Consider the following 25,879-nt stretch of genomic DNA (forward strand, 5'->3'; position numbering starts at 1 on the left):
AATATCTCACTGCTTCAACTTGTATTTCTTCATTTACTAGTGAGGCTGAACATCTTTTTCTTATGTGGATTGGCTATTTGAAGGTGTTTTTAAAGTATCTATTTTTGTTGATCATAAATTTAATAAAAGTTATAAAACTGTAAGTATGGCAAAAATACGTAATAGAAAGTATACCCATGTTCAGAGTAGCATTATTCACGATAGAGAAAATGTGGAAGTAACTCAAATGTCCATCAACAGATGAATGGGTAAACAAAATGTCATATATCCATACAATGGAATATTATTCAGCCTTAAAAAAGGAAGGAAATTCTGATTCATGCTGCAACATGGTTGAACCTTGAGGACATTATGCTAAGTGACATATGCCAGTGACAAAAGGACAAATACTGTATGATTCCACTGACATGAGGTTCCTAGAGTAGTGACATTCATAGAGATAGAAAGTAGAGGGCTTCCCTGGTGGTGCGGTGGTTAAGAATCTGCCTGCCAATGCAGGGGACACAGGTTCGAGCCCTGGTCCGGGAAGATCCCACATGCTACGGAGCAACTCAGCCCATGCATCGCAACTACTGGGCCCGTGTGCCACAACTACTGCCTAGAGCCCGTGCTCCACAACAAGAGAAGCCACCACAATAAGAAGGCTGCACCCTGCAACAAAGAGTAGCCCCCGCTCGCCACAACTAGAGAAAGCCCACGTGCAGCAATGAAGACCCAACACAGCCAAAAATAAATAAATAATAATAATAAAAGATAAATTTTAAAAAACAAAACAAAAAAGAAAAGAAAGTAGAATGGTGGTTGCCAGTGGCTGGAGGGAAGAGGCAATGGGGAATTAGTCTTTAATGGGTGTGGAGTCTCAGTTTTGCAAGATGAAAAGAGTTCTGGAGCTGGATGGTGGTGATACTTGCACAACAATATGAATGTACTTAATGTCACTGAACTTAGTGTCATAAAATGAGTAAGATAGTATACTTATGTATATTTTACCACAATAAAAAATTGGCAAAAAAGCCCATAAAAAGTAAAAATCCCTTCATAGCTATATTGATAAGTGCATATTTCTCCAGTCATTCTGTCTATATGGATTCTAAATATTTTTAAATAAAATGGGTTATTATACCTACTATTTTACAATATTCCCTATATTTCATTTTTAAACAGTTTTATTGAGATATAATTTAAATACCATACAATTCACCCATTTAAACTGTACAATTGAATGGCTTCTAGCATATTCACAGAATTGTGCATCCATCATTGCAGTACATTCTAGAACATTTTCATCACCCCAAAAAGAAACCCTGCACCCCTTCTCTGTCACCCTCTAATTCTCTCCCAGCTGTTGGCAACCACTAATCTACTTTCTATCTCTATGGATTGCCTATTCTGGACATTTTGGGTAAGTGGAATCATATAATATGTGGTCCTCTGTGACTAGGTTCTTTTACTTAGTATAGTGTCTTCAAGATTCATTAATGCTCAGTGTATATCGGTACCCCATTCCTTTTTATGGCTGAATAATATTCCATTATATGGAGAGGCCACATTTTATTTATCCATTCATCTGTTGATGGACACTTGGGGGTTTTTTTTTGACACTTCTTGGCTATTAGAAATAATGCTTCTATGAACATTCACTTATGAGTTTTGTGTGGAGGTGTGTTTTCATTTCTCTTGGGTATATACCCAGGAATGGGATTGTTGGATCATATGATAACTCTCTGTTTAACCATTTGAGGACCCCCCTTTTATTTTTACAGTAAACTATCAGACTTGGATATCTTCCTGTGTCAACACACCTTGACATACTTCTTGCATCTTAACCCCTGGATAGCATTTCATTGTATGAAAATATAATGGTTTATGTACCCATGCCATGTTGATGGACAACAGGCAATGATGGAGATCCTTTTCTTTTTTTTAAAAATAAATTTATTTATTTATTTGTTTGTTTTTATCTTTGGCTGCGTTTGGTCTTCTTTGCTGCACGGGCTTTCTCTAGTTGCGGTGAGTGGGGGCTACTCTTTGTTGCAGTGCTTGGGCTTCTCATTGTGGTGGCTTCTCTTGTTGTGGAGCACGGGCTCTAGGCACGCAGACTTCAGTAGCTGTGGCACGTGGGCTCAGTAGTTGTGGCACGTGGGCTCACTAGTTGTGGCACGTGGGCTCAGTAGTTGTGGCACGCGGGCTCAGTAGTTGTGGCTCGTGGGCTCTTGAGCGTAGGCTCAGTAGTTGTGGTGCATGGGCTTAGTTGCTCTGCGGCATGTGGGATCTTCCTGGAGCAGGGCTCGAACCCGTGTCCCTTGCATTGGCAGGTAGATTCTTTTTTTTTTTTTTTGAAGATGTTGTGGGTAGGAGTTTATTAATTAATTAATTTTTGTTGTGTTGGGTCTTCATTTCTGTGCGAGGGCTTTCTCTAGTTGTGGCAAGTGGGGGCCACTCTTCATCGCAGTGTGCGGGCCTCTCACTATCGCGGCCTCTCTTGTTGCGGAGCACAGGCTCCAGACGCGCAGGCTCAGTAGTTGTGGCTCACGGACCTAGTTGCTCCACAGCATGTGGGATCCTCCCAGACCAGGGCTCGAACCCGTGTCCCCTGCCTTAGCAGGCAGATTCTCAACCACTGGCAGGGAAATTCTTAACCAGTGCACCACCAGGGAAGCCCCTGGAGATCCTTTACTGAAGGGCCTTTGGGTTGTTTCCATTTTTTGACAACATAAGCCATCCTACAGGGAACACCTTTGTACTCTATGGAATGTTTCTGCAGACTGCATTCCCAGACATGATGAGGTGAGGGCTTTATCTGTCTTTAGGGCTTGGTTCTGGTCTAATTCTGACCCTGTGGCCTTATTCCCCAGGAGATCAACCAGGCACCATGGCACAGAAGGGCCAGCTCAGTGATGACGAGAAGTTCCTCTTTGTAGACAAAAACTTCATCAACAGCCCAGTGGCCCAGGCTGACTGGGCTGCCAAGAAGCTGGTATGGGTCCCTTCGGAGAAGCAGGGCTTCGAGGCGGCCAGCATCAAGGAGGAGAAGGGGGATGAGGTGATCGTGGAGCTAGTGGAGAATGGCAAGAAGGTCACGGTCGGCAAAGATGATATCCAGAAGATGAACCCGCCCAAGTTCTCCAAGGTGGAGGACATGGCAGAGCTGACGTGTCTCAATGAAGCCTCCGTGCTGCACAACCTGAGGGAGAGGTACTTCTCAGGACTCATATACGTGAGTATCTTGGGGCAGCCAGTCACTTCTTGCTGGCCTCCTGCACCCCTGAGGGAAGGGAGAGGCTTGGAGATGTCTTCGGGGTGCAGGTTGGGAGGCTGAAGTTTTCAATGAGAGAGGCTGCATGGTGGGATGGAATCGTCCAGACCTGGGTTCCCATTCACCTTGCCCTACCTAGTTCTGTGACATTGAACAGGTTATTTCACCTCTTGAAGCCTCAGTTTTCCCATCTGCAAAATGAGAACAATCACCCTCCCCACGTAAAGGAGATCCAAAGATTCCATGTAATCCCATAGGCGCTTGGTCAGTGCTCAACGGATTTCAGTGAAGTAGTTCCCTGCCCTTCCTCCATCTTGGAAATAAAGAAGAGCTCTTAACCTCCTTGGGAAGGCTGGTCAATCCTGGCAGTCAAGTAGGTAGGAGACATGAGGATCTTGGTGAGGTTTGGTGGAGGCCTTCCCTGTCCCAAATGGGAACGCCTAGATTGACCTGGGCTCCTCTGGGTTGACTGTGCAGATCAGAGTGCACTAGAGCTGCACTGTCCAATATGGTAGCCACCGGCCACATGTGGCTAACTAAATTTAGATGTAAACTAATTAAGCATCAATTCTTAAAAGTTCACTTCTTCACTTGTACTGGGCTTCATGTTAAATGCCCAACAGCCACCTGTGTCTAGTGGCTGCTGTATACCTGTGACAGCACAAGTGTAGAACATTCCTATCACTACAGAAAGCTCTGTGGGACAGTCTGGACCAGATGATGTGTGACTCAGGGGTACAGGTTCCTTGTGGGGTGGGCCAGCTCCCCAGGATATAGAAGGACATGGTAACCCCATTAAGCCAAACTGGTGGGCAGAGGGTCCCCCAGTCCAGCCTTTGTCTATCTTGCCTCTCAGAAAGGGTATGTTAATCCCTTGGGCAAGTTATCTAATTTCTCTGAAATTTTGTTTCCTTCTGTATAAAATGAACACAAGAATAGTACTAGCCTCATAGACTGGGTTACTCTGAAAAGAAAGCACTTGGCATGCTTCTTGGCATGTTGTAGGCACTCAACATGCTAGGTGTTGTTTTTGTTAGTTTTGTTGCTGTTATGGTAATTTTTGTTATTACCAGACAGATGTTCTTGGATTCTCTGCAAACTTATGGAAACAGTCACCTCCATCTTTAGGCCCTCTGGTCCTGCCCTTTGTGTTTTACCATGTGAAAATTACAAAACTCCCTTGTCATCTCTAAAATTGTCCTGCAGACGTTTTTCCTAATTAGGAAAATAAGGCACATTTATTCCAGAAGATTTGGAAAATTCATAAAAGCACAGTAAACACAAAAATCAGTCCTCCCCCAGAGATAACAGCTGATAAGATGTTGGTGCATTCCCGGTGTTTCTATGTGAGAATAGTGCGTGTTTACATATTGAAAAGCCTGTGCACCTAGGCTGGGGACCTGCTCTTCTTTCTACATATAAGTCAGTGATGAGCATCCCCATTGCTCATTCATAACGCCAGAATGTCCCTTTATGGGCTTTGTGACCTATCCTATGGATGTACCATAATTAATGATCTATTCTTCTTATGGATTGTTCAGAGGGGGTTACAATGGGTTTTTTCTTTTTAAAGAGCCAAGGGGGAATGGGGGAGCAACTCATAATTCTATAAATGCCTCCTCTTTATCTCATTTAATTAGTACAACTCCACTGAATGAAGTATGCTAGTCTGTAAGATGGGACGAGCATACTTCATTCAGTGGATGTTGTGCTAATTCAAGCTGAGGCTCAGAGTACTAAAGTCCCTCCAAGGATAGTCTAAGATGCTCTCTAAGCAGGGAAAGTCCCTTTTGTCGAACTCCTTGTTTGGAAGCATTATCAACCTGGGGCTCTTGGCACAGAGTGGATATTTCTAAGGACACCAATCTGCAGGGAGTAAGAGGGGAGCGGGTCTCCCGTCCAAGATGAGTCGTCTTCATCCAAGGAGGTCAAGGATGGGCCTGGATATGAATCTTGCCTGCTATGCTCTGACACAGATGTTTGAGCCCCAAATAGAAATCAGGAAAAATGAGGGGCTTATGAAGGTCCCAAGACCCAGACTATCTTCCGACAGCAGATTAAAACATGAATCAAATCTTCAAATTCCTGCTACGCTTCTCTGGACAGATTAGATGAAAAGCCTTTCAGTCTTGTGACCACACGTCCACTCCTGTCTCGTTCCTTTCTGGTCAGTTTAATCACTTAAATAGAAACTGTTGTCCGTGACAGAGGAGATAAAGGAGGACGGGGGTGGAGATGGGGGGCACAGCAAGTTATTCACCCGGCGCGTGATAGCGGAAGGCGCAGCAGCCCTTATTACGGGTGGGTGGCAGGTGATGCTCAGGCAGCTGGCCGTGGCCGACTTTGCCCTTGATAAAGAAGAGAACGTTCCCTTCCATTCTGCAAGGCTCATTTCGAACAAGGCACTTTTGCTCAGGTCCTGGCTGATGTCTTGTCCTCTCGGGTCTAGAAGAGGTAGAAGCCAGAGGGTCCCGTCTCCTAATCTTAGAGATGCAGGTTCTTGCCTGAGCTGCCAAGGATCATTGGCACATGTGGGGCGTGCATGTGGCTCTGATCCCTGGTCCAGCACTCTCTTGCTATCTTGGCTGTTGCTGTTGGCTGGCTTCTCTCTGCCTGGGATTTTTCATGACTGCTTAGCAGTCGGCTCTGTCCCTGGTGTTGGGCTGGGAGATGAGACAAGGGTTTCAGGCACAGGGAACTCAGTGAAGAGGTGGGCCTTGCTTGTACTGGCTACCGTCCCAAGTCCCAGCTCTCTGGCGAGAGTGAAGCTCACATCCCACCCTGCGCACGAAGTGACCGAGGCAGAGAGGTGACGAGACTTGCCTGGGGAGGGACCGGATCAGACTCCCCTGCTTCCCTCTCTGTGGGATGCTGAGAGTCACAGGGCCCAGTCCTCTCCCTGAGGCTGATTGATAACTGAGGGGAGGAAGATAAGGCACACTTGAGCTGGATGCAGGTGTGTAACATAGATTCTACAACGATGAATGGATGAAGGAAAGGTGGTAGATACACCGTACGATGTAATAACCCTGCTTTAAAACAGAAGGAGATCCTGCCATTTGTAACAACATGGATGAACCTGGAGGACATTATGCTGAGTGAAATAAGCCAGAGAGAGAGGGGAAAATCCCGCAGGATCCCATTTACATGAGAATCTAAAATAGTCGAACTCAGAGAATCAGAGAGTGGAATGGTGGTTGTCAGGGTCTGGCAGGGAGGGGGAGATGGGGAATTTCTTATTTATGTATTTATTTGTGGCTTTTTCTTGGTCTGTTCACAACTATCTAACCACTCAGACTTAAAACATTTTTTTTGAATAGACAACACATGCAAATAGTAAATAAAATAGTATATAAGGGTATTATAGAACTTTTCCTTTCAACCCCATTCCTCACCTTCTGGTTCCCCTCCTTAGAGAAACCGTGGTCACCAGTTCCTTATGTAGCGTTCCAGCAATATTTTATACATATAGAGGCAAATATATGTGTATTTGTATACATACATATGTATTCCTTTAAAGGGCAGTGAGCCATAGTTATTGAGCCAGTCTCCCACTGATGGGCATTTAGGTTGTTTCTAGTCTTTTTTGCCCTTTAAAATCAAGGCTGTAGCAGATCACATTCTTGATGGACCAGGTCTTTCTCTAGGATACATGTTCAGAAAGTCATGACATTGCACTACAACCTGGTAAAGAAAGTATGGTTATCCACTGTTTTATAGATGGGGAAGAAGAGGCTCAGGGGTTTGGCCTCTTGCTCAAGTCACACAGGCAATGAGGGCAAGGCTGAGGTTCAACCAGGCCTCTGTGACCTAAAGCCTGCATCTCTTCCACCTTCCCCCACTGTTCCTCATTTCTGCCGGAGGCCTTGGGAGCTCAGGGCTCCACGGCTGACCATATAAAGTGTTAGGGAAAAAGTGGACTCACTTCCTAATACGGTCACAAGAGGGAAACCCTTGGCCTGCAGCTGGGACCTGCTGTGGCACCGGGCCCTGAGATGCCGGCTGGGACATGGGAAGCGGGGATGTTGAAACCTGAACTTGACCAGCTGGAAAGGGGCCGGTGGGGATGGGGAAGCAGAAGCACAATCAAGTGCAGGTGGGCTGGGTCAGGTGAGACCAACCAAGTTGGAGCAATGGAGACTGAGACTCCAGATTCTGAAGCCCAGCTTCTGTGTGGGGTGTGCTGCTGCCTTCCTAGTCCTTCCTGTAGGGCCACTGTGCCCCGGAAAGATGTGCTGAACTGGACAGAGATTCAGATCTGTCTGGAAGCATGGATTAAGTGCTTGCTGTGTACATAGCACCAGGAGGTGTCCTAGGCAGACAGGAGGAAGGTGATATTTCTCCTTCAGAAGCTGATGATGGAGTTGGGAGAGCCATGCCTTCCTTCCTTCCTCCTTCCCTCACTCCCTCCCTTCTTTCTTCTATTCATTGTATTCAGCAAATATTTACTGAGTGTCTGCTATGTGCCTGGCCCTGTGCTGGGTGTCAGATATATGCTGGTGTGCAGCTTGCAGTCCAGGAGGGACATTTAGACTGAGCCCTGAAAGAGCAGATGGAAATGGCTCTGGGAAGATCAAGGAGAAGTGTTCCAGGGAGAGAGAACATTCCATGTGAAGTTTCCAAGGTGGCAAGGTTCTCATCATCATGAAACAAAGGGAGCACTGGGTGGTCACTAACATTTATTGAGCCCCTATTACATACCAGGTACTGAGCTAAATGCTTCACGAGGGCTATCTCACAGCAAACCAATGAAGGAGCTCCTATTACACCTGCCCATTTTGCAGATGAGGATAACTGAGGCTCAGAGAGGCTAAGAGACTTGCCCAGGGACACACAGCCAAGAAGTAGCAGAATGAGAGCTCCAACAATTCCTTGGTAGTCAATCCTATGCTCTTAACCACTGCCCTTTACTGCCTCCAGGTCCCTGGAGGGGTGGTTAGGATTGTAAATGATACATTCTGGAAAGGACATGGCAGTGGCAGTGGGCATGGCCTGAGAGGAGCTGGAGGTGGAGTTGAGGCCTGAAGAGGAGGTAGGGCTTGGTTGACCTTCATTCAAACGATCGATTGTTTGTTGGGCACTTACTCCATGGAGGCCCCAAGCTGGGGAGCAGGACACAGATGAACAAGACACACAGGCCCTGCCCTGGAACAACTTTGCCACCTGTTCAACGAATGTCTATTGAGCACCTACTATGTGCGGACCAGTGCAAGGCCCCGGGTCACAGAGACGAAGGCAGCACTGCCCCTGCTCCAGGGAAGCTTTGTAATTAACTGACCCCTCAGGCATTCATTTAGCAGGCATTTAGTGAGCACCCACTGTATACCTGAGCTGGTTAGCACCTTATCTGTTAAGTCTCAGTGCTGGGAGTACCTCCCCACTGAAGTTTCTCTGAGCACCCCCATGTGGGTTAGGGCCCTCCCTTCCTTGCTCCCATAATACGCTGGGCTCCATCCTTGTTGTTATGATGTTAGTTTTGAATATCCTTGTCTCCCTTTTGATCTGGGGGCTTTTTGAGGCAGGAATGATCATTGATTTATTTGTCTCCAGCATCTAACACAGACCTGGTATACAGTAGGTGCTCAATAAGTGGCTGATGGATGTTTAGATAAGCCTTATGTTGACCTCACTCTTGCCCTTTCTGGGGAGTGGTGAGAACCTGGGGGATTACTCCTTCCCTCCCCCACCAGTCCTGTACCTTTTCAGGAACATCATTCTCCCTGTGCCCGGGCCCAACGCTCATCATCATTGTCCCTTAGCAAATGGTGCCCTGGAGGGAGGCTCCCATTCTTCAACCAGTTGCCAGCATGACTGAAAGCCCTTTGTGGGCAGGACCTTGTGTGTTTTGTCTTCCAGTATAACCCCAGAGCCTTGCACAGTGTGAGGGCACACACAGAATGAATGAATGAGTAAATGAATGAACAAATGATCTATTGTCTCTGTAGGACAGGGATAGGTCTACAGCCTTATGGACAGTGTCCACTCCTCGGAGTGGGCCAAGTTGGAGCTCAGTGCTGCCAGGGTCTTGCTGGGTGACTTTGGTCAAGTGAAAGTGACTTTGATCACTGCTCTGAGTGAAACCCAGTGATGGAATATCTGTTCCTCCTCCTTTAGTCACTTCTCGGGGGAGTTGGAGGGAAGACATGCTTCCTGGCCATCGGAGCCTTGGGCTGCACTGATGTTATTGTTTGGAAAAGCAGTTCCTGTGGGACAGGTTGGTGCCTCCCTCCTGGGCTGTGACCTCAGCCCATGGGAAAGGCCAGCGTACAGTAAGAACCAGGACAGCGCCTCCCCCAGGCACAGCACGGCAGGGTGTGCGAGCCTCTTCACGCCCCTTCCCTGTTCTGTTCATTTTCACACGCTCCTCTGCGCTTGGTAGGGCAGGACAATTTTTTTTTGTTTTTTACATCTTTATTGGAGTATAATTGCTTTGCAATGGTGTGTTAGTTTCTGCTTTATAACAAAGTGAATCAGCTATGCATATAGGACAATTTTTTAAGATTAATTAATTTATTTTTTTGGCTGAGCCGTGTGGCTTGCGGGATCTTAGTTCCCCGACCAGGGATTGAACCCAGGCCCCGAGCAGTGGAAGCCCCGAGTCCTAACCACTGGACTGCCAGGGAATTCCTGACTTTTTAAAAAAAAATTGTGATAAAATCCATATGATATGGATTCACCATATTCATCAGTTTAAAGGAAGCAATTCAGTGGCAGTAATACACTCACTCACAGTGTAGTGCTACTATCACCACTGTCTGGTTCCAGAACATTTTTATAACCCCCCAAAGAAACCCATTCCAGCTAGCAGTCACTCCAGTTCCCCCGTTTCTGCCGTCCCTGGAAACCAGAGATCTGCTTTCTGTTTCTGTGGATTTGCCTGTTCTGGGCATTTCATATAAATGGAACCATGTGATACGTGACCTTCTGAGTCTGACTTCTTTCATTCAGTGTAATGTTTCCAAGGTTCATCTGTGTTGTAACGTGTCAGGAGCATTCCTATTTAAGGGCAGCTGTGTTCATCACCATTTTAGAGACAAGGGAGTGTGTGCTTTGTTCATGGTCGAGAGTATGAGCTCTGGGGTTAGCAGTCGCGATTTTAGTTCCGAATTCCCCAGCAGCTGTGTGACCTGGTGACCTCACTGAGCCTCAGTTTCCTCATCTGTCAAACGGGCAGCAGGGAAATCATAGTATCCCTGTCACAGGGTGGATGTGAGGATTAAAGAAGAAGACGACTGTGAAGTGCTTAGCTCAGTGGCCGGCGCACAGTAGATGCTCTGGAAGTGGTAGATGTTATTTAAGCCCACGAGGCTCAGGGAGGCGAAGCAACAGTGGTGAGAGTGGAGCTGGGATCTGAACGCAGAACTTATAAACTATAACACAGGTGCCCTAGAAATCCAGTCTTTCCCCTTGCTCCTCTTCCCCTATATCCAGAGACAGTGATGCCAAGAGGTTCCCACTAGGACTCTGAGCCCCAGTTTCCCCCTCTCTAAAATGAGACTCTGAGCGCATCTGTCTAAGGCTGCCACTGTGAGGATGAAGTGAGAAAATGCACACGGTGGTGCTCAGACAATGCAGGTCGTGGTGGGTGTTCTCATGGCCGGACCCCCACAGGCTGTTTGTCCCTGCTGGGTTCTGGAAATAAGATGGGTTCTCTGTTTGGCAGACGTACTCGGGCCTCTTCTGCGTGGTGGTGAACCCCTACAAGCAGCTGCCCATCTACTCGGAGAAGATCATCGACATGTACAAGGGCAAGAAGCGGCACGAGATGCCCCCCCACATCTATGCAATCGCCGACACGGCCTACCGGAGCATGCTGCAAGGTGAGCCGCCCGTGGGTGCATGGAGCTCCTCCTCCTCCAGGGAGCCCACCAGGGCTGCTTACAGTCACGCCCCGGGCCCCTCCTGTCCTGCCTGACTGCAGTTCTCGCCAAGAATGCGGAGTTTGGCAGGCAGCACTGGGCCTCAGGAGGGCTGTGACTGAAAAAGGGAAAAAGCAAACTGAACATCTGTGTTTGCGGCCCGGGAGGGCAAAGGAGGGCAGATAGCTTGGGCAAATATGGGCATGGGCCCGCTCTGGCTTCCGCTCCAGAGCTCGCTGTCCCTCCCGGGCTGCCCGAGGCCCTGGGCAGGCCAGCTGTCTGGAAAATGGTAGGATGCTCTCACCTGGGAAGGGAAGTTGGTGGGGAACAGCCCTGGGGCTGAGCCAACCAGATGTGGATTTGCAACCAGCTGTCACTCACACCCTGCGGTATCCTATGCAAATGTCTTTTCATCTCCAGCCTTAGTTTCCTCATCTGTGAAAAGAGAGTGAGGATCCATCTCTCAGCTTGTGGTGAAGATTGTAAAACAGGCTTTTCCACACTGAAGGCCTTTGCGTATTACCTCCATGTTTATGTATTATTACTATCATTAATAACTTTTACTGAGGTAGAACATACATACAGTAGAATGCAAAAAGTGTACAAATTCAGTGTCCAGCATAAAATTAATTTTTACATGTCTACAGTTGTGTAATCACCACCCAGACCAAGATGGGAAATAGTTCCAGAAAGTTCCCTCATGCCTCTTCCCATAAATGGAATACCTCCTCGTATAAATGGATCTGGTCTTGAGATACAGGAGTTCTGCCCTCCTTACACTTGGGAAAGGGCAACAGAAAAGAGCTTTGGCAGTTTTAAAGCTGTGCACAATTGTTATGTGATTTTTAGGTGCGAGTAGTCTAGAGGTTGTAAGCCGGCAACTGGTAGGCTGGATCCAGCCCTCAGATAAGTTTGGTTTGGTCCACGTGGAGTTTTTTATTTTTATTTTTTTTTAACATCTTTATTGGAGTATAATTGCTTTATAATGGTGTGTTAGTTTCTGCTTTATAACAAAGTGAATCAGTTATACATATACATATGTTCCCATATCTTTTCCCTCTTGCGTCTCCCTCCCTCCCACCCTCCCTATCCCACCCCTCTAGGTGGTCACAAAGCACTGAGCTGATCTCCCTGTGCTATGCGGCTGCTTCCCACTAGCTATCTATTTTACATTTGGTAGTGTATATATATATGTTCATGCCACTCTCTCACTTTGTCACAGCTTACCCTTCCCTCTCCCCATATCCTCAAGTCCGTTCTCTAGTAGGTCTGTGTCTTTATTCCCCTCTTACCCCTAAGTTCTTCATGACCTTTTTTTTTTCTTAGATTCCATATATATGTGTTAGCATACGGTATTTGTTTTTCTCTTTCTGACTTACTTCACTCTGTATGACAGACTCTAGGTCCATCCACCTCACTACAAATATCTCAATTTCGTTTCTTTTTATGGCTGAGTAATATTCCATTGTATATATGTGCCACATCTTCTTTATCCATTCATCTGATGATGGACACTTAGGTTGCTTCCATGACCTGGCTATTGTAAATAGTGCTGCAATGAACATTGTGGTACATGACTCTTCTTGAATTATGGTTTTCTCAGGGTATATGCCCAGTAGTGGGATTGTTGGGTCGTATGGTAGTTCTATTTTTAGTTTTTTAAGGAACCTCCATACTGTTCTCCACCACATGGAGTTTTAAGGATACCTAAATTAGTTGCCAACTTTTAAAAATTTGGAGATTGTACATAAAAAGCCAGATTTCTAGGTTGTTTTGAAAGTATTGGAACGTCTGGCAACATGTGATCCCACCTGTCAGCTGCCCCTTTAGAAGGGGTATGAGTTCTCCAGTTCCCCAGTTCTCACCTGGCCTGATGCACTTGTTTGTGTTAACTGCCTGGCCCCTGTGTTTGACTTTGCAACCCCTGGAATATCTTCCTCCAGGAATGTTCTGAGTTGGGAATTGAAAGGAGCCCAGTTTTGGAAGCTCCTGAGGGCAGAGATCCAGATATGCCTAGGAGATATAACCCCCCAAGGTAGAGGGGCTCAGATATAGTTCCCCAAAGGTTACTGACAGGGTTAGCCAAACCCCACAGGTGCGACTCAAGCTGAACCACTCCAGACGAGAGACTACCATTACCTCCAAAGGCCAGAATATGGAGCCTTGCAAAGAGGGTTGTGGAGATAAAATCTCAGGTTTTAAAGTGATGACTCTTGGAGTTAGGTATGTGTTTTTGTGAAAAAAAATCATTTGTGGTCTCCCTTAATGGAAAAGTATAAAATGGTGGTTCACACAGCTCTTTGCGAAGCTGAACATCACAAAGTTACAGTGCTTGTATCATTTGGGGTGCTTTTGCTTGCGAGAAACATAGCAACCAATTAAAGTGGCTTAAACAACGGGAATTTATTACCTCACATAGCAAATAGTCTGAAGGTTGATGATTTCAGGCTTAGCTAATTCAACAGCTCAAAACCAGACTTTTTTGGGATTTTCTTGGCTACTTCCTCATGGTCACAAGATGGCAGCCATAGCTCCAGACATCACATCCTCATGTGATAATATCCAAAAGCATGAAGGACATGGAGGGTTAGGTTTTTTTCCTATGCCTCTTTTTTATCAGAGAGGAAAACCTTTTCCAGAACCTTCTCAGAGCAGGCATCCCTTATGCCTGATTGGCTAAAACTTGTTCACAGGCCAACCTCTAAACCAATCATTGGCAAAGAGGACTGTAACATTTATGATTGGTTTGGACTATTCCTGGTTCTTTTCTGGAGCTGAGGGAGCTCCCACTAAGCACATTTTATATGAATACCAGAATGAAAGAAAATTTCATTAGCAAAGAGGAAGCGGGGAGTGACAGTGAAGCACTGCCATAGTGCTCTTAAAATATATATGTGTAACTTTTAAAAAAACTTGAATCTTTTATATTGATTCTAGAAAAAGTAAAACATATATTTAAGCAAAAGAGAATATACCAGCACCCATAATTCTATCACCCAGAGATCACCACCATTAACCTTTTGCTATGAAACCTTCATACACTAACTGAGCTGGATGGCATGAAATGAAGGACGTTTTGACTATCTGAAAATAATTGGTTCCAGAAAAAAATCACTTAAAACAGGCACTGTAGATTAAAGGGGAAGGGGGCTTGAGGGGCTTGAAAAATGACACTGCAAATTATGAAAACAGGCTTATTTATTTTACATGTAATAGGAATTTGGTGGTAATTTCAACTAGATGCTAATTCTTAGATTGAGTATAAAATTAATTCATTTTTTTGCCTTAACTTTTTTTTGGACGGAACCATGTGAGAGCATAAGACACCATTCTTCATGTCATGCTTGCTTTCTGCAGTGTAGGGTAAGAGGGTAATTTTTGCAGACTTATTGGAGAGATCACCACTTTTGCCACGGGCTTTTACTTATTTGGCGTTTAACACAGCGCCTCAAAGCCCCTGTTATGTTCCCTTTCCCGATGACTCTCTGATATTTGGTTGTGAATTGATCTGACTTTCTGTGGCCTTTCAGAGGACATGGACATGTGACATTGCACCTTCAGGGAAATCAACAGTTTTGCGGAGCTGCCACTTCGTTGTGTTTGTATCAAGACAATGGATGTTGGCACCCAGTAGTTGGCAAGGTGAAGCCTTTGAGTCGGAGGGCAACAGTGATGCAGACCAGAGAAAGATGTTTCAGTGGGTTCTGATTTCCTAAATAGTCGTCTCATTGAAGAATATTTTTGTGTTGTGATAACTTTCATCTCCCTAGACAACTTCCCATCCATGGGGCAATGTTATACTCTATACCGGGACCCCTGGGGCTGATAACATTTCATTCCTTTTAGGCCCTATATTTTAACACAGAATTATATAGTGAAATATAAAATTACTTAGAAATTTCAGGGTCTTCCCTGGTGGCACAGTGGTTAAGAATCCGCCTGCCAATGCAGGGGACACGGTTCATTCCCTGGTCCAGGAAGGTCCCACATGCCACGGAGCAACTAAGCCCGTGCACCACAACTACTGAGCCTGCGCTCTAGAGCCTGCGAGCCACTACTAAGCCCTCGTGCCACAGCTACTGAAGCCTGCACGCCTAGGGCCCCTGCTCCGCAACAAGGAGAAGCCACCGCAATGAGGAGCCCGCGCACCACAACGAAGAGCAGCCCGCACTCGCCGCAACTAGAGAAAGCCCACGCACAGCAACGAAGACCCAACGCAGCCAAAAATAAATTAATTAATTAATTTTTAAAAATAAAATTACTTTGAAATTTCAAACCTCAAGAGAAAATGACAGCCATGAGCGCACAGAACCATAAAAGATAAACTCTTTTTAGATTAAATGTTAATCAACAGCTGCTACGTATGTATTCCTTTTGGCCTTACCTGGTGCTTCCTGGCAAATTAGTGATGATAGACTGCAATGGAAAAAAATCCCTCCCCCCCAAGAAAAAATCAAGGAGAAAAATATAGGCTTGGGAAAAATAATTTTTTTTCTCTAGAAAGTGGGAATTTGGTTTTTGTGAAGGAACATGTGGGCTCAGTTTGTGACTCTATTGGTGAATGTTGCTATTCCAGGCTGTACAGTCATTTGGCTTGAATCATGCTGAACTTTCTATCTTGGAGGTGTCAAGCTAGCAGCTGTGGCTTCCTCCTCAAGTCCTCTGTGGAACAGGCTGGAGTGTGAAGAGATGGGGTTGGGAAGGGGTGGAGAACACGTTCACTGAATACAGAATGAAATGTTTAAAATATGTGACGTAGATGCTTAAGTTCCCGAGGACCCCTAAACTCCATAAAACCCACAAACTCCATCCTTGTCTGCCTGCTCATCACTGGATCTCTGGCATGTTTGCTGGTGCCTGTCGTGGAGTAGCTGCTCCGTTAATATTTGTGATGAATGAAGGAAGAACTCTCAGAGTTGTTTAAAGAAAAGAACCAACCAGGGTCAGGATGGGGGGGTTTGTCTTAGAGGGGTGGGGAGTTACAAGCCTTGATGGCTTACTAAGAGGGGAAAGGGGATCTGGGGTGGCGTTCTGGCTGAGAATAGTAACAGGGGAGTTGGGAATATGGTAGGGGATTTCTAAGACATAATTTACTGACTACCCCCTCCTCAAAGGAAGCCAAGCCCCTGGGGAAGAAGAGGATGGGAGAAGTAGGCATTTAAAGATGCAGCTTATATATGTGTATGTGTACATGATGTCGTGTTTACTTTTTACATTCCCAATTTTTTTCTTTTTTTTGGAGAGATGATAGATTAAATTCAAAAGCTGAAAATTCTCACCTTTCAACCCTTGTGCACTAGACACCTAATTTCCCTCCCCAGAGATAACCGTGGTTTCTAGTTTATTAGATATTCTCCTAGAGATATTTTCTGCACATGTGTGCAGATACATATCTATTTCCCTCTCCCCAAGATTTCCCCACAAATAGTAACATTCCATATGCACCGTTCTATAGGCTGCTAGAGTATTACATGCCTAAAGGGATTCTTTGTTCCTTTTTTCCATTTTTAGTTTTTATTTTTAGTGAAGGTATATGTGAAGATGATTCAGAGTCAATTCCTCAAGGCTTATTAAGGAAAATAGCCCTCCTTTGTTGCTTCTCTACTTTCCCCTTCTCCAGGGGTATCCATTATCAACCCTTTAACTGATTTTTGGATAGTTACCTCTGTAATCACTAAAAAACTTGAGTATATTGCTCATATCTTAATTTTTCCCCTGTTTTAGTCAATAGCCTATTGACTTTTCTTTCTTTTTTTTTTTTTTTTTTTTGCGGTACGCGGGCCTCTCACTGTTGTGGCCTCTCCCGTTGCGGAGCACAGGCTCGGACGCGCAGGCTCAGCAGCCATGGCTCACGGGCCCAGCCGCTCCGCGGCATGTGGGATCTTCCCGGACCGGGGCACGAACCCGTGTCCCCTGCATCGGCAGGCGGACTCTCAGTCATTGCGCCACCAGGGAAGCCCTAGCCTATTGACTTTTCATCATGGAACATGAGGATTTAGCTCAGTCACTCCTTTGCTTTGCGCCTCCTGTCTCCTCCCAGCACACATGCATTTGCGCCCTATCTCATAGAATCCCAACATAGTTTTGTATTAACGTTGATGAAAACTATATTCAGAGTTTACATTATTATGACTGTGTAGATGCTATTCACAGCTGAGCTCTGCACTGTCTTGTGAATGCTTTTCCGGTACAATTATTCTTTTCCCTGGAGTTAGTAATTGCCTTTTTTTTCCCAACTTGATTATCTATGTACTTAATCACTAATTCTACCCCAAATTTTCCTTCAGAATATGTTAATCTCCTTCTAATATGTCTAGCTATGTGTTCAAGATCCTATTGATAGCTTCTCCATGAAGGTGATCGCTACTGGAGTCTTCTGACCTGCCCTGGCTACCTTCTATGACTGGTAGCTGACATTTGGGATCTTCTTTTATCATTCTTGGAATACCCTTCAATGCTCTCATGGTGGATTCCTTGTTTCCTAGTTTCCAGGTCTCCTTCCTTGATTTACTCCCTGTTTAAATGGAACACTTTCTCTAGCAGCTTCTCAAGAAAGGATGTATGTGAGGCAAATTGAGATCTTGCATATCTGAAAGTCTTGATGCTTCTCTAATATTTAAGGGCAGTTTAGCTGGTTCTAAATTTTTAAGCAAGAAATAGTCTTCTTTCAGAATTTTTAAGGCATTGCTTCATTAGCTTTGAGATTCAGTTTCATTTTTGAGGAGATAAAAGCCAATCTGGGGCTTCCCTGGTGGCGCAGTGGTTGAGAGTCCGCCTGCCGATGCAGGGGACACGGGTTCGTGCCCCGGTCCGGGAAGATCCCACATGCCGCGGAGCGGCTGGGCCCGTGAGCCATGGCCGCTGAGCCTGCGCGTCCGGAGTCTGTGCTCCGCAACGGGAGAGGCCCACAACAGTGAGAGGCCCGCGTACAGCAAAAAAAAAAAAAAAAAAAAAAAAAAAACCAATCCGATTCTTGATCCTTTGTGTATGACCAGTTTTTTCTCCTTCTCTGGAAGCTTTTTTTTTTTTTTCCTGACTCTTCTTTATCCCCCTGTTTATGATGGTGGAATCTGGCATGTGTCTGTTTTCAACCATTGCGCTGGAGACTGAGTGGACCCTCATAATCTATAAACTCACATCCTTAAATTCTGGGAAATTTTTGTGAATTACATCCTTAATGATTTCTTTCTCTTTGTATTCTCTCTCCTGTTTTTTTTCTAGATGTTTTCTTATTTCCATAATGGAATTCCTAGATTGTTTTTATGATTTTCATCTTTCTCGTCTCATTTATTTTCTGGGCAGTTACCTCAACTTTATCTTATGAACCTTCCATTGAGTTCTCAATGACTGCTTTCATTAAAAAAAAAAATTCCAAGAGCTTTGTTTTGTTTCCTGAATGTTTCTTTCTTATAACATTCTTTTTTCCATGTATGTCCCTTTTCTTGGAGGGTACTTTTCCACAGGCAGGTCTCTGTTTCCTCCAAGAGGCATATTTTCTGTTTTATTTGTTTTAATTTATGTTTGTCTTATTAGTGGCTTTCTTCGGATGCTCAGTGAATTGTTGGCTGTCCATTCATCTGGGATGCTTTAGTGCATGGGCACCAAAAGGTTGATGGCAGCTCCGTGCTTGCAGGAGGAGCTTGCTCGTGATGAGCCTGGCTATGGGCGGGTGAAGCTGGGCTGCTCCATCGGGGCACTTCTGCTGTATCTTTCAGTCTCTTTTCTTGGGCTGATGAGATTCTTCAGAGAAGACTTGTGCAATCTTCTGCCTGGAGGAGAAATATCTGTCTAACATCATTTTGAGGGTCTAGTTGAGAAGAGGCTGAGGGTTTCAAACTGTGGGATCAAACTTGTGTGTTACTCTCCTGCTGTCAGTAGGGTCCCTGGTGTCCCCCAAGACAGAGACCCTCTATTTCTTCCTCTCCAGAGAATAAATCTGCCCCCCTTCTGTGGGTTGTGGGAAGGGCAGTCACTTGGCTGCAGGAGTGTAGAAGGTATCTGGAGTATCTAGCAGCTTCTCAAACAGACATTCAATCAGTCCTTGTGGGTTTTTTTTCCCTCTACCCCTTTCCCAAGGCCCCGGGGGCTGCCAGTTACTGAGGTTTGGGGCTGGAGGCAGGGGGCTCTGCTTCTCCACTTTCCCCACCGCCAGCTTAGACTTCTCTCCTGGGACTGTCATCACTCATCCTGTTTGCTGGCTTCCCAGGTTGTGCTGCTGTTCTCTCCTCTCCTGTTCATTTGAACGGCTTCATGTGTTTTTGAAAAACCCCTTTACTGTCACTTTAGTAAGGTTTGGGGAGGAAGAAGCGCTAAATACCTGTGTTCAACCCACTATCTTTTTTTTTTTTTTTAGCATCTTTATTGGAGTATACTTGCTTTACAATGGTGTGTTAATTTCTGCTGTATCACAGAGTGAATCAGCTATACATATACATATATTCCCATATCCCCTCCCTCTTGCATCTCCCTCCCACCCTCCCTATCCCACCCCTCTAGGTGGGCACAAAGCACAGAGCTGATCTCCCTGAGCTATGCGGCTGCTTCCCACTAGCTATCTATTTTACATTTGGTAGTGTATGTATGTCCACGCCACTCTCTCACTTTGTCCCAGCTTACCCTTCCCTCTCCCCATGTCAAGTCCATTCTCTACGTCTGCATCTTTATTCCTGTCCTGCCCCTAGGTTCTTCAGAACCATTTTTCTTAGATTCCATATACATGTGTTAGCATACGGTATTTGTTTTTCTCTTTCTGACTTACTTCACTCTGTATGACAGACTCTAGGTCCATCCACTTCACTACAAATAACTCAGTTTTGTTTCTTTTTATGGCTGAGTAACAGTCCATTGTATAGATGTACCACATCTTCTTTATCCATTCATCTATCGATAGACACTTAGGTTGCTTCCATGTCCTGGCTATTGTAAATAGTGCTGCAATGAATATTGTGATACATGACTCTTTTTGAATTATGGTTTTCTCAGGGTATATGCTCAGTACTGGAATTGCTGGGTCATAGGGTAGTTCTATTTTTAGTTTTTTAAGGAACCTCCATACTGTTCTCCATAGTGGCTGTATCAATTTACATTCCCATCAACAGTGCAAGAGGGTTCCCTTTTCTCCACACCCTCTCCAGCATTTATTGTTTGTAGATTTTGTGATGATGGCCATTCTGGCTGGTGTGAGATGATACCTCATTGTAGTTTTGATTTGCATTTCTTTAATGCTTAGTGATGTTGAGCATCCTTTCATGTGTTTGTTAGCAATCTGTCTATCTTCTTTGGAGAAATGTCTATTTAGGTCTTCTGCCCATTTTTGGATTGGATTGTTTGTTTTTTTGATACTGAGCTGCATGAGCTGCTTGTATATTTTGGAGATTAATCCTTTGTCAGTTGCTTCATTTGCAAATATTTTCTCCCATTCTGAGGGTTGTCTTTTCATCTTGTTTATGGTTTCCTTTGCTGTGGAAGAGCTTTTAAGTTTCATTAGGTCCCATTTGTTTATTTCTGTTTTTATTCCCTGTCTCTAGGAGGTGGGTCAAAAAGAATCTTGCTGTGATTTATGTCATAGAGTGTTCTGCCTATGTTTTTCTCTGAGAGTTTAATAGTGTCTGGCCTTACATTTAGGTCTTTAATCCATTTTTGGTTTATTTTTGTGTATGGTGTTAGGGAGTGTTCTAATTTCATTCTTTTACATGTAGCTGTCCAGTTTTCCCAGCACCACTTATTGAAGAGGCTGTCTTTTCTCCATTGTATATTCTTGCCTCCTTTATCAAAGATAAGGTGACCATATGTGTGTGGGTTTATCTCTGGGCTTTCTATCCTGTTCCATGGATCTATATTTCTGTTTTTGTGCCAGTACCATGCTGTCTTGATTACTGTAGCTTTGTAGTATAGTCTGAAGTCCAGGAGCCTGATTCCTCCAGCTCCGTTTTTCTTTCTCAAGATTGCTTTGGCTATTCAGGGTCTTTTGTGTTTCCATACAAATTGTGAAATTTTTTGTTCTAGTTCTGTGAAAAATGCCAGTGGTATTTTGATAAGGATTGCATTGAATCTGTAGATTGCTTTGGATAGTATAGTCATTTTCACAATTCAACCCACTATCTTTTGATGGAAATTCTCTCACACCTTTTCCAAAGAAGCAATAATGGTGATAGTGGATTTTTATTGTGTGCTTCCTATATGCACAGGGCTTTCCAGAAATAATCTCCATTCATCCTTCCCACAAACCCACAAGGGAGACAGGATCACATTAGAACCTTTAAATTAAGCCCTGAAACTATTACGGTGCCCACACATGTAATCCAGAATAAAAAGAACACTAAACTATAAAGTAATGAAAGCCAACAAAGTTTTAAATTTTCCCATGACATTTACTATGATAGTTTTTAAGACGTAGCAAATATTGACTCCTTTGAAATGTTCTTTATTTTTACCTCCCTCCCTTCCTTTGCTTGTGGACCTATGTTTACATGACTGGTCAGATAATCCAACCCTGGAGGCAGGTGCTATTTTTAGCCCCATTTTATTGCTGGGGAAACTGAGGCTCAGGGAGGTGAAGAACTTGACACATGAGTATCAGAGTGGATTTGGACTTGCTTTATCAAACTGCAAAGCCCAGGGCTTGCTGGACAAGTGGGTGATGCTGAGCTGCTGCACAGGCCCCTCCTGCCCCATGGAAGGCTGTTTGCTCCTGCAGGACTGTCTCCTTACATCTCAGGGGGTTAGTGTTGAGGGCCCAGCACTTGGGAAGCTGACGTTAGTGACTTCAGCAAATTAGCATGATGAGTGTGGGGAAAGCTCACCAAAGCTTTCCTGACAAAATCCACTTTGGATCTCCCACCGCCCCTCTGTGTGTCCCTGGGGTGAGGGACGGTGTGAAAGGCAGATGAGATTTCATTCTGAGGATGAGAGGAACTGTCAGGATCTGTCACTGGAAGTGTTGTGTCCTCACCTAATTAGCACCCAATGGCCACTCTCAGGGGATTAAAGAAAAAAACAACAGCTACAGACTTTTATCAGCCCAGGCTCTTGGCTGAAGCCTCTTCAGGCTGCAGAGAGGTCTGTGGGAGTGGAGTGATCCAAACTGCACTCTCTGCTTTGCAAGTTCCCACACTCAGTCTGAACCCTCTGTCCATGGCCGGCAGGCACTGGGGGGCTGGCTCGTGCTCCCCCAACTCCCAAGGGGCTCCCCTGTAAGCTCAGCAGAGACAGGAAGGGCAGCGATGCGCATTGGGCTCTCTGCCCCGTAGATCCTGCCTCCCTTGGCCATTGCCGGTCCCCTGCAGGACAGCCTCCCCATTTGACAGACTGAAGAAACTGAGGCTCAGAGCACTGAATGGCTTGGCCCCCGAGCTGAGTGTCAAACCTGGCAACGTCACCTTTTGCCACCCTGGAAACGTTCTCTGAGGCAGTATGGTAGATAGTGTAGTGCTATTACCCCCATTTAACAGATGAGGAAACTGAGGCCCCACAAGGCTAAGGGACTGGCTTAGGCCTTATAATTAGAAAGGGTTGAACTTGGCCTGATACCCTGTCCTCCTGGGACAGAATCACTGCCGTCTGTAACCACGTCACTGGCTCACTGTTGTAGAGGACTGAGAGGATGGAGTGGTAATGATAAAAAAGCTAATAGTAATAGCACTTATTATGCTTTTGAATGGGCCTTGGGTATTTTTAAGCTCTTTGTGTGTCCAGTCTCATTTCATTTTCACATCCCTTCCTGGTGAGGAAACTGATGCTCTGAGTTGCCTAAGAGGTGGAGCTGGGAAGTAATTCCAAGTCATTTTGCTCTTGAGACTGTGTTCCTGTGACACATCCCCAGGGAGGGGACCGGTTGCATGCTTCTCTGCCTCTTGGAGACTTTGCTGCAGCTCTCTGCTCAGCATCTGGCCTGGCGGTGTGAGGGATGCTGGCAGCTCCATCTGTCTGGCCCCATCTGGTTGGCCCTCTGAGGTATCATGAGAAGATCACGTTCTTAGGTAGGAAATGAGGAAGAAGGATCATCTGATTCTGATGAGCATTTTACGGACTGCCCATGGTGTCTCACACAGATGGGAAAGAGCTAAGGAGAATTAAATTTTTAAAATAAGCAGTAAATATTGAGTTGGAGAAGCAGATATGCTTAAGGGAGTGGATTTGGGAAGTTCTGGCTGCCACTTGGTGATGGTGTGTTCCTCTTGGGCTATGCAGGCTCCAGCCTCCTGGCTCTGTGTCCTCCCAGCCTCAGAGAGAATCTAGCTCCATGTTCCCTTTTTTGTCCAAAAGTATTGATTGAGGCCTCACTGTGGGGAGGCTTGTGGTGGAGGACACAGTCTACTGAGGGTTGCAGATGTTAATCAAATCCAACCACAAGTACATGTGTTGTCGGGAAGCTCAAGGGAGCTGTGAGGTGGACCCTGGGACCTGTCCCAGGCTGGGAGGGCAGAGGAGACCTCCTTACGAGGTGACATGTGGGCCTAAGGGAGCTGATGGGACACACGAGGCTGTGGGGCTGGAGCAGAGAGGAGGACACAGAAAGTGAGAAAGTGGAGGTGGGAGCTGTGGCCCAGGAGACCACCGGGAGGATATCCATCTTTGGGTACCCATGCCCCCTTAGCTGGCCAGTTCCACTATTAAAGATGCCAGAGCTCCATGCGGGTCTGGAAGAGTCCTGCTGGGGTCCAGCACAAGGTCTCAGAGTACCTCTGCCCACCCAGAATCTCTTCCTCCCCACGCTGCTGGGGGGAGGAGGGTGGAGAGAGGAAAGCCTGGACTTACAGAGCAGAGGTTTAGGGAGTCGCTTTGGAGCGGGTTCAAATCCCAGCTCTGCCAAGGCGCCCACTTCTCTGTGCCTCAGTTTCCTCATTTGTCCCATGAGGAGACCCCTATCCCGGTGGTTGTGAGGGTTGATTTGGACAGTGCCTGGGGAGTACAGCACCAGGCAGGCAAGTGCAGGGCCTGAGCTGTCACCTGGCTGGGCCCAGGGTGGAGGCCCAGCACTGACCTTGGGTCTGGAACCCTCCGCATCCACCTTTGTGGGTGGCATTAGGGAGGGAGCCACCTTTCTGCACTTGGTGGAGGCCAGATCCTTCCCTGGTCGGGGGGGAGCGGTGACCCTGCGGGGACCTGGGCTTGGCCACCTCCCTCTCCATGGGTCCCACAGCAGCCTGGCGCGGGAGGGAGGAAGGGAAGCTGCCAGCCCGGGCTGCTCTCAGGCCCAGCTCGGTTTTGTCCTTTTATGGTCAGCCTGCAGGCCTCTGGCTCCCCAGCCAGAAACCACGAGCTGGTGTCGGGATCAGGCCGAAATAGCTGGTCTGTGGGGAGCTGGACGTCTCCTGGGAGACTCAGGCCTGGTGCGGGGGAGAGAGCAGGGAGCCCTTTCTGTCCTTGGAAAGCTCCCCCGCACACCTGCTCATCAAGGCCAGACCCCCGGCCCGGGAGAAGGAGGGAAGACAGGCACGTTTGGGGCTGGGGTGTGAGGTGAGGCAGACTCCAGGGCTCCGGGCCCGGCAGCTCAGCCAGGCGCAGGCGGTGCTGGGATGCGGGCTCCAGCCCTGCCATCTCTGCTCTCGTGCTGTGCTCTTTCCCATCTCTGACTTCCTGTGGCCTGGGCCCTCTGCTTGGGATGCTCTGCCTCCCTGGTGCCGTTTCCCCTGCGGATTCCTACACCTCCTCCTCTGTGTGGCTCAGTTGTCCCCTCAGCTGCTAAGAGGTCCTGTCTGTCTCTTGGGGAGCGTTAAAACAGCCCTTCTGTAGCACTTCTGGCATATACCCATTGTGGCATTTGCCCACATCTTGCAGTCCGTTCTTTGCCCATCTGACCCCCACACTGGATCATAAGCCTCTCAAAAGCAAAGACTAAGTAGGTCTTAGTAAACTTTGTGTTTCCAGTGCCTGACGCATAGTATGGGCCCTGGACTTGTTTGCTGAGTGAATATGTGAATAAAGGAAGAAGCGCTGACTGTGGCTTCAATCTGAATTGCCTTTCTGAGAGAGAGAGAGAGAGAGAGACAGATTGAGAGAGAGAAAAAAATGATTGGTTGAGACTGATTCAAATCAACAAGCATTTCCTGAGTACCTACTATGTGTCAAACATGGTCCCTGCCCCCCTGGATCAGGCACAGCCCTTGGACCTCGGGAATTCATGGGCCAGTAGGAGAAGCATTAAAGCAGTTTTGTCAAGTAAGCAAATAAATAAATAAATAATTTCAGGCGATGAAATTATACAGTTATTTTTCCCCCCTAAGGAGAAGATAAAACAGGATGATGGGATCAAGAGAAACTGAGGGGGCTTCCCTGGTGGCGCAGTGGTTGGGAGTCTGCCTGCCGATGCAGGGGACACGGGTTCGTGCTCCGGTCCGGGAGGATCCCACATGCCGCGGAGCGGCTGGGCCTGTGGGCCATGGCCGCTGGGCCTGCGCGTCCGGAGCCTGTGCTCCGCAGCAGGAGAGGCCACAACAGTGAGAGGCCCGTGTACCACAAAAAAAAAAAAAAAAAAAAAGAGAGAAACTGAGGGAGTGGCTCTGAATGCATGGTGGTCAGAGCTGACTCCATCTGAGGATGTGATATTTGAACTTGGATATGAAAGGTGAGAAGGAGCTGTGGCCACATCAAGAACCAGGGAAGAGCTTTAGAGCAGAAGAAGGAGGCAGTGCAAAGGCCCTGAGGCAGGAATGGGCACAATGTGCTAGGGAAGTGCCAAGAAGGCTGGTGTGGCTGGGATGTAAGTGGGGGAGGGAAGTAACCAGATGAGGTTGAGAAGCAGCAGGAGCCTCCCCATAGACTA

General features: G+C 46.4%; 1 protein-coding gene across 6 annotated transcripts in view; it reads left to right on the forward strand.

Annotated features, from left to right (window-relative positions):
- MYH11 (myosin heavy chain 11) overlaps nt 1–25,879 on the forward strand; it is a 123,287-nt gene that overhangs the window by 14,649 nt on the left and 82,759 nt on the right. For all 6 annotated transcript variants that reach the window (XM_073792269.1, XM_033840759.2, XM_073792272.1 and 3 more), the window contains exons 2-3: nt 2,856–3,217; nt 10,920–11,076. In XM_073792269.1, the coding sequence (XP_073648370.1) occupies nt 2,873–3,217; nt 10,920–11,076 (502 nt within the window). In that variant the 5' untranslated portion in view covers nt 2,856–2,872. The remainder of the gene's footprint in view (nt 1–2,855; nt 3,218–10,919; nt 11,077–25,879) is intronic.

Source organism: Tursiops truncatus, chromosome 15, assembly GCF_011762595.2.
Source record: "Tursiops truncatus isolate mTurTru1 chromosome 15, mTurTru1.mat.Y, whole genome shotgun sequence".
Lineage (NCBI taxonomy): Eukaryota > Metazoa > Chordata > Mammalia > Artiodactyla > Delphinidae > Tursiops > Tursiops truncatus.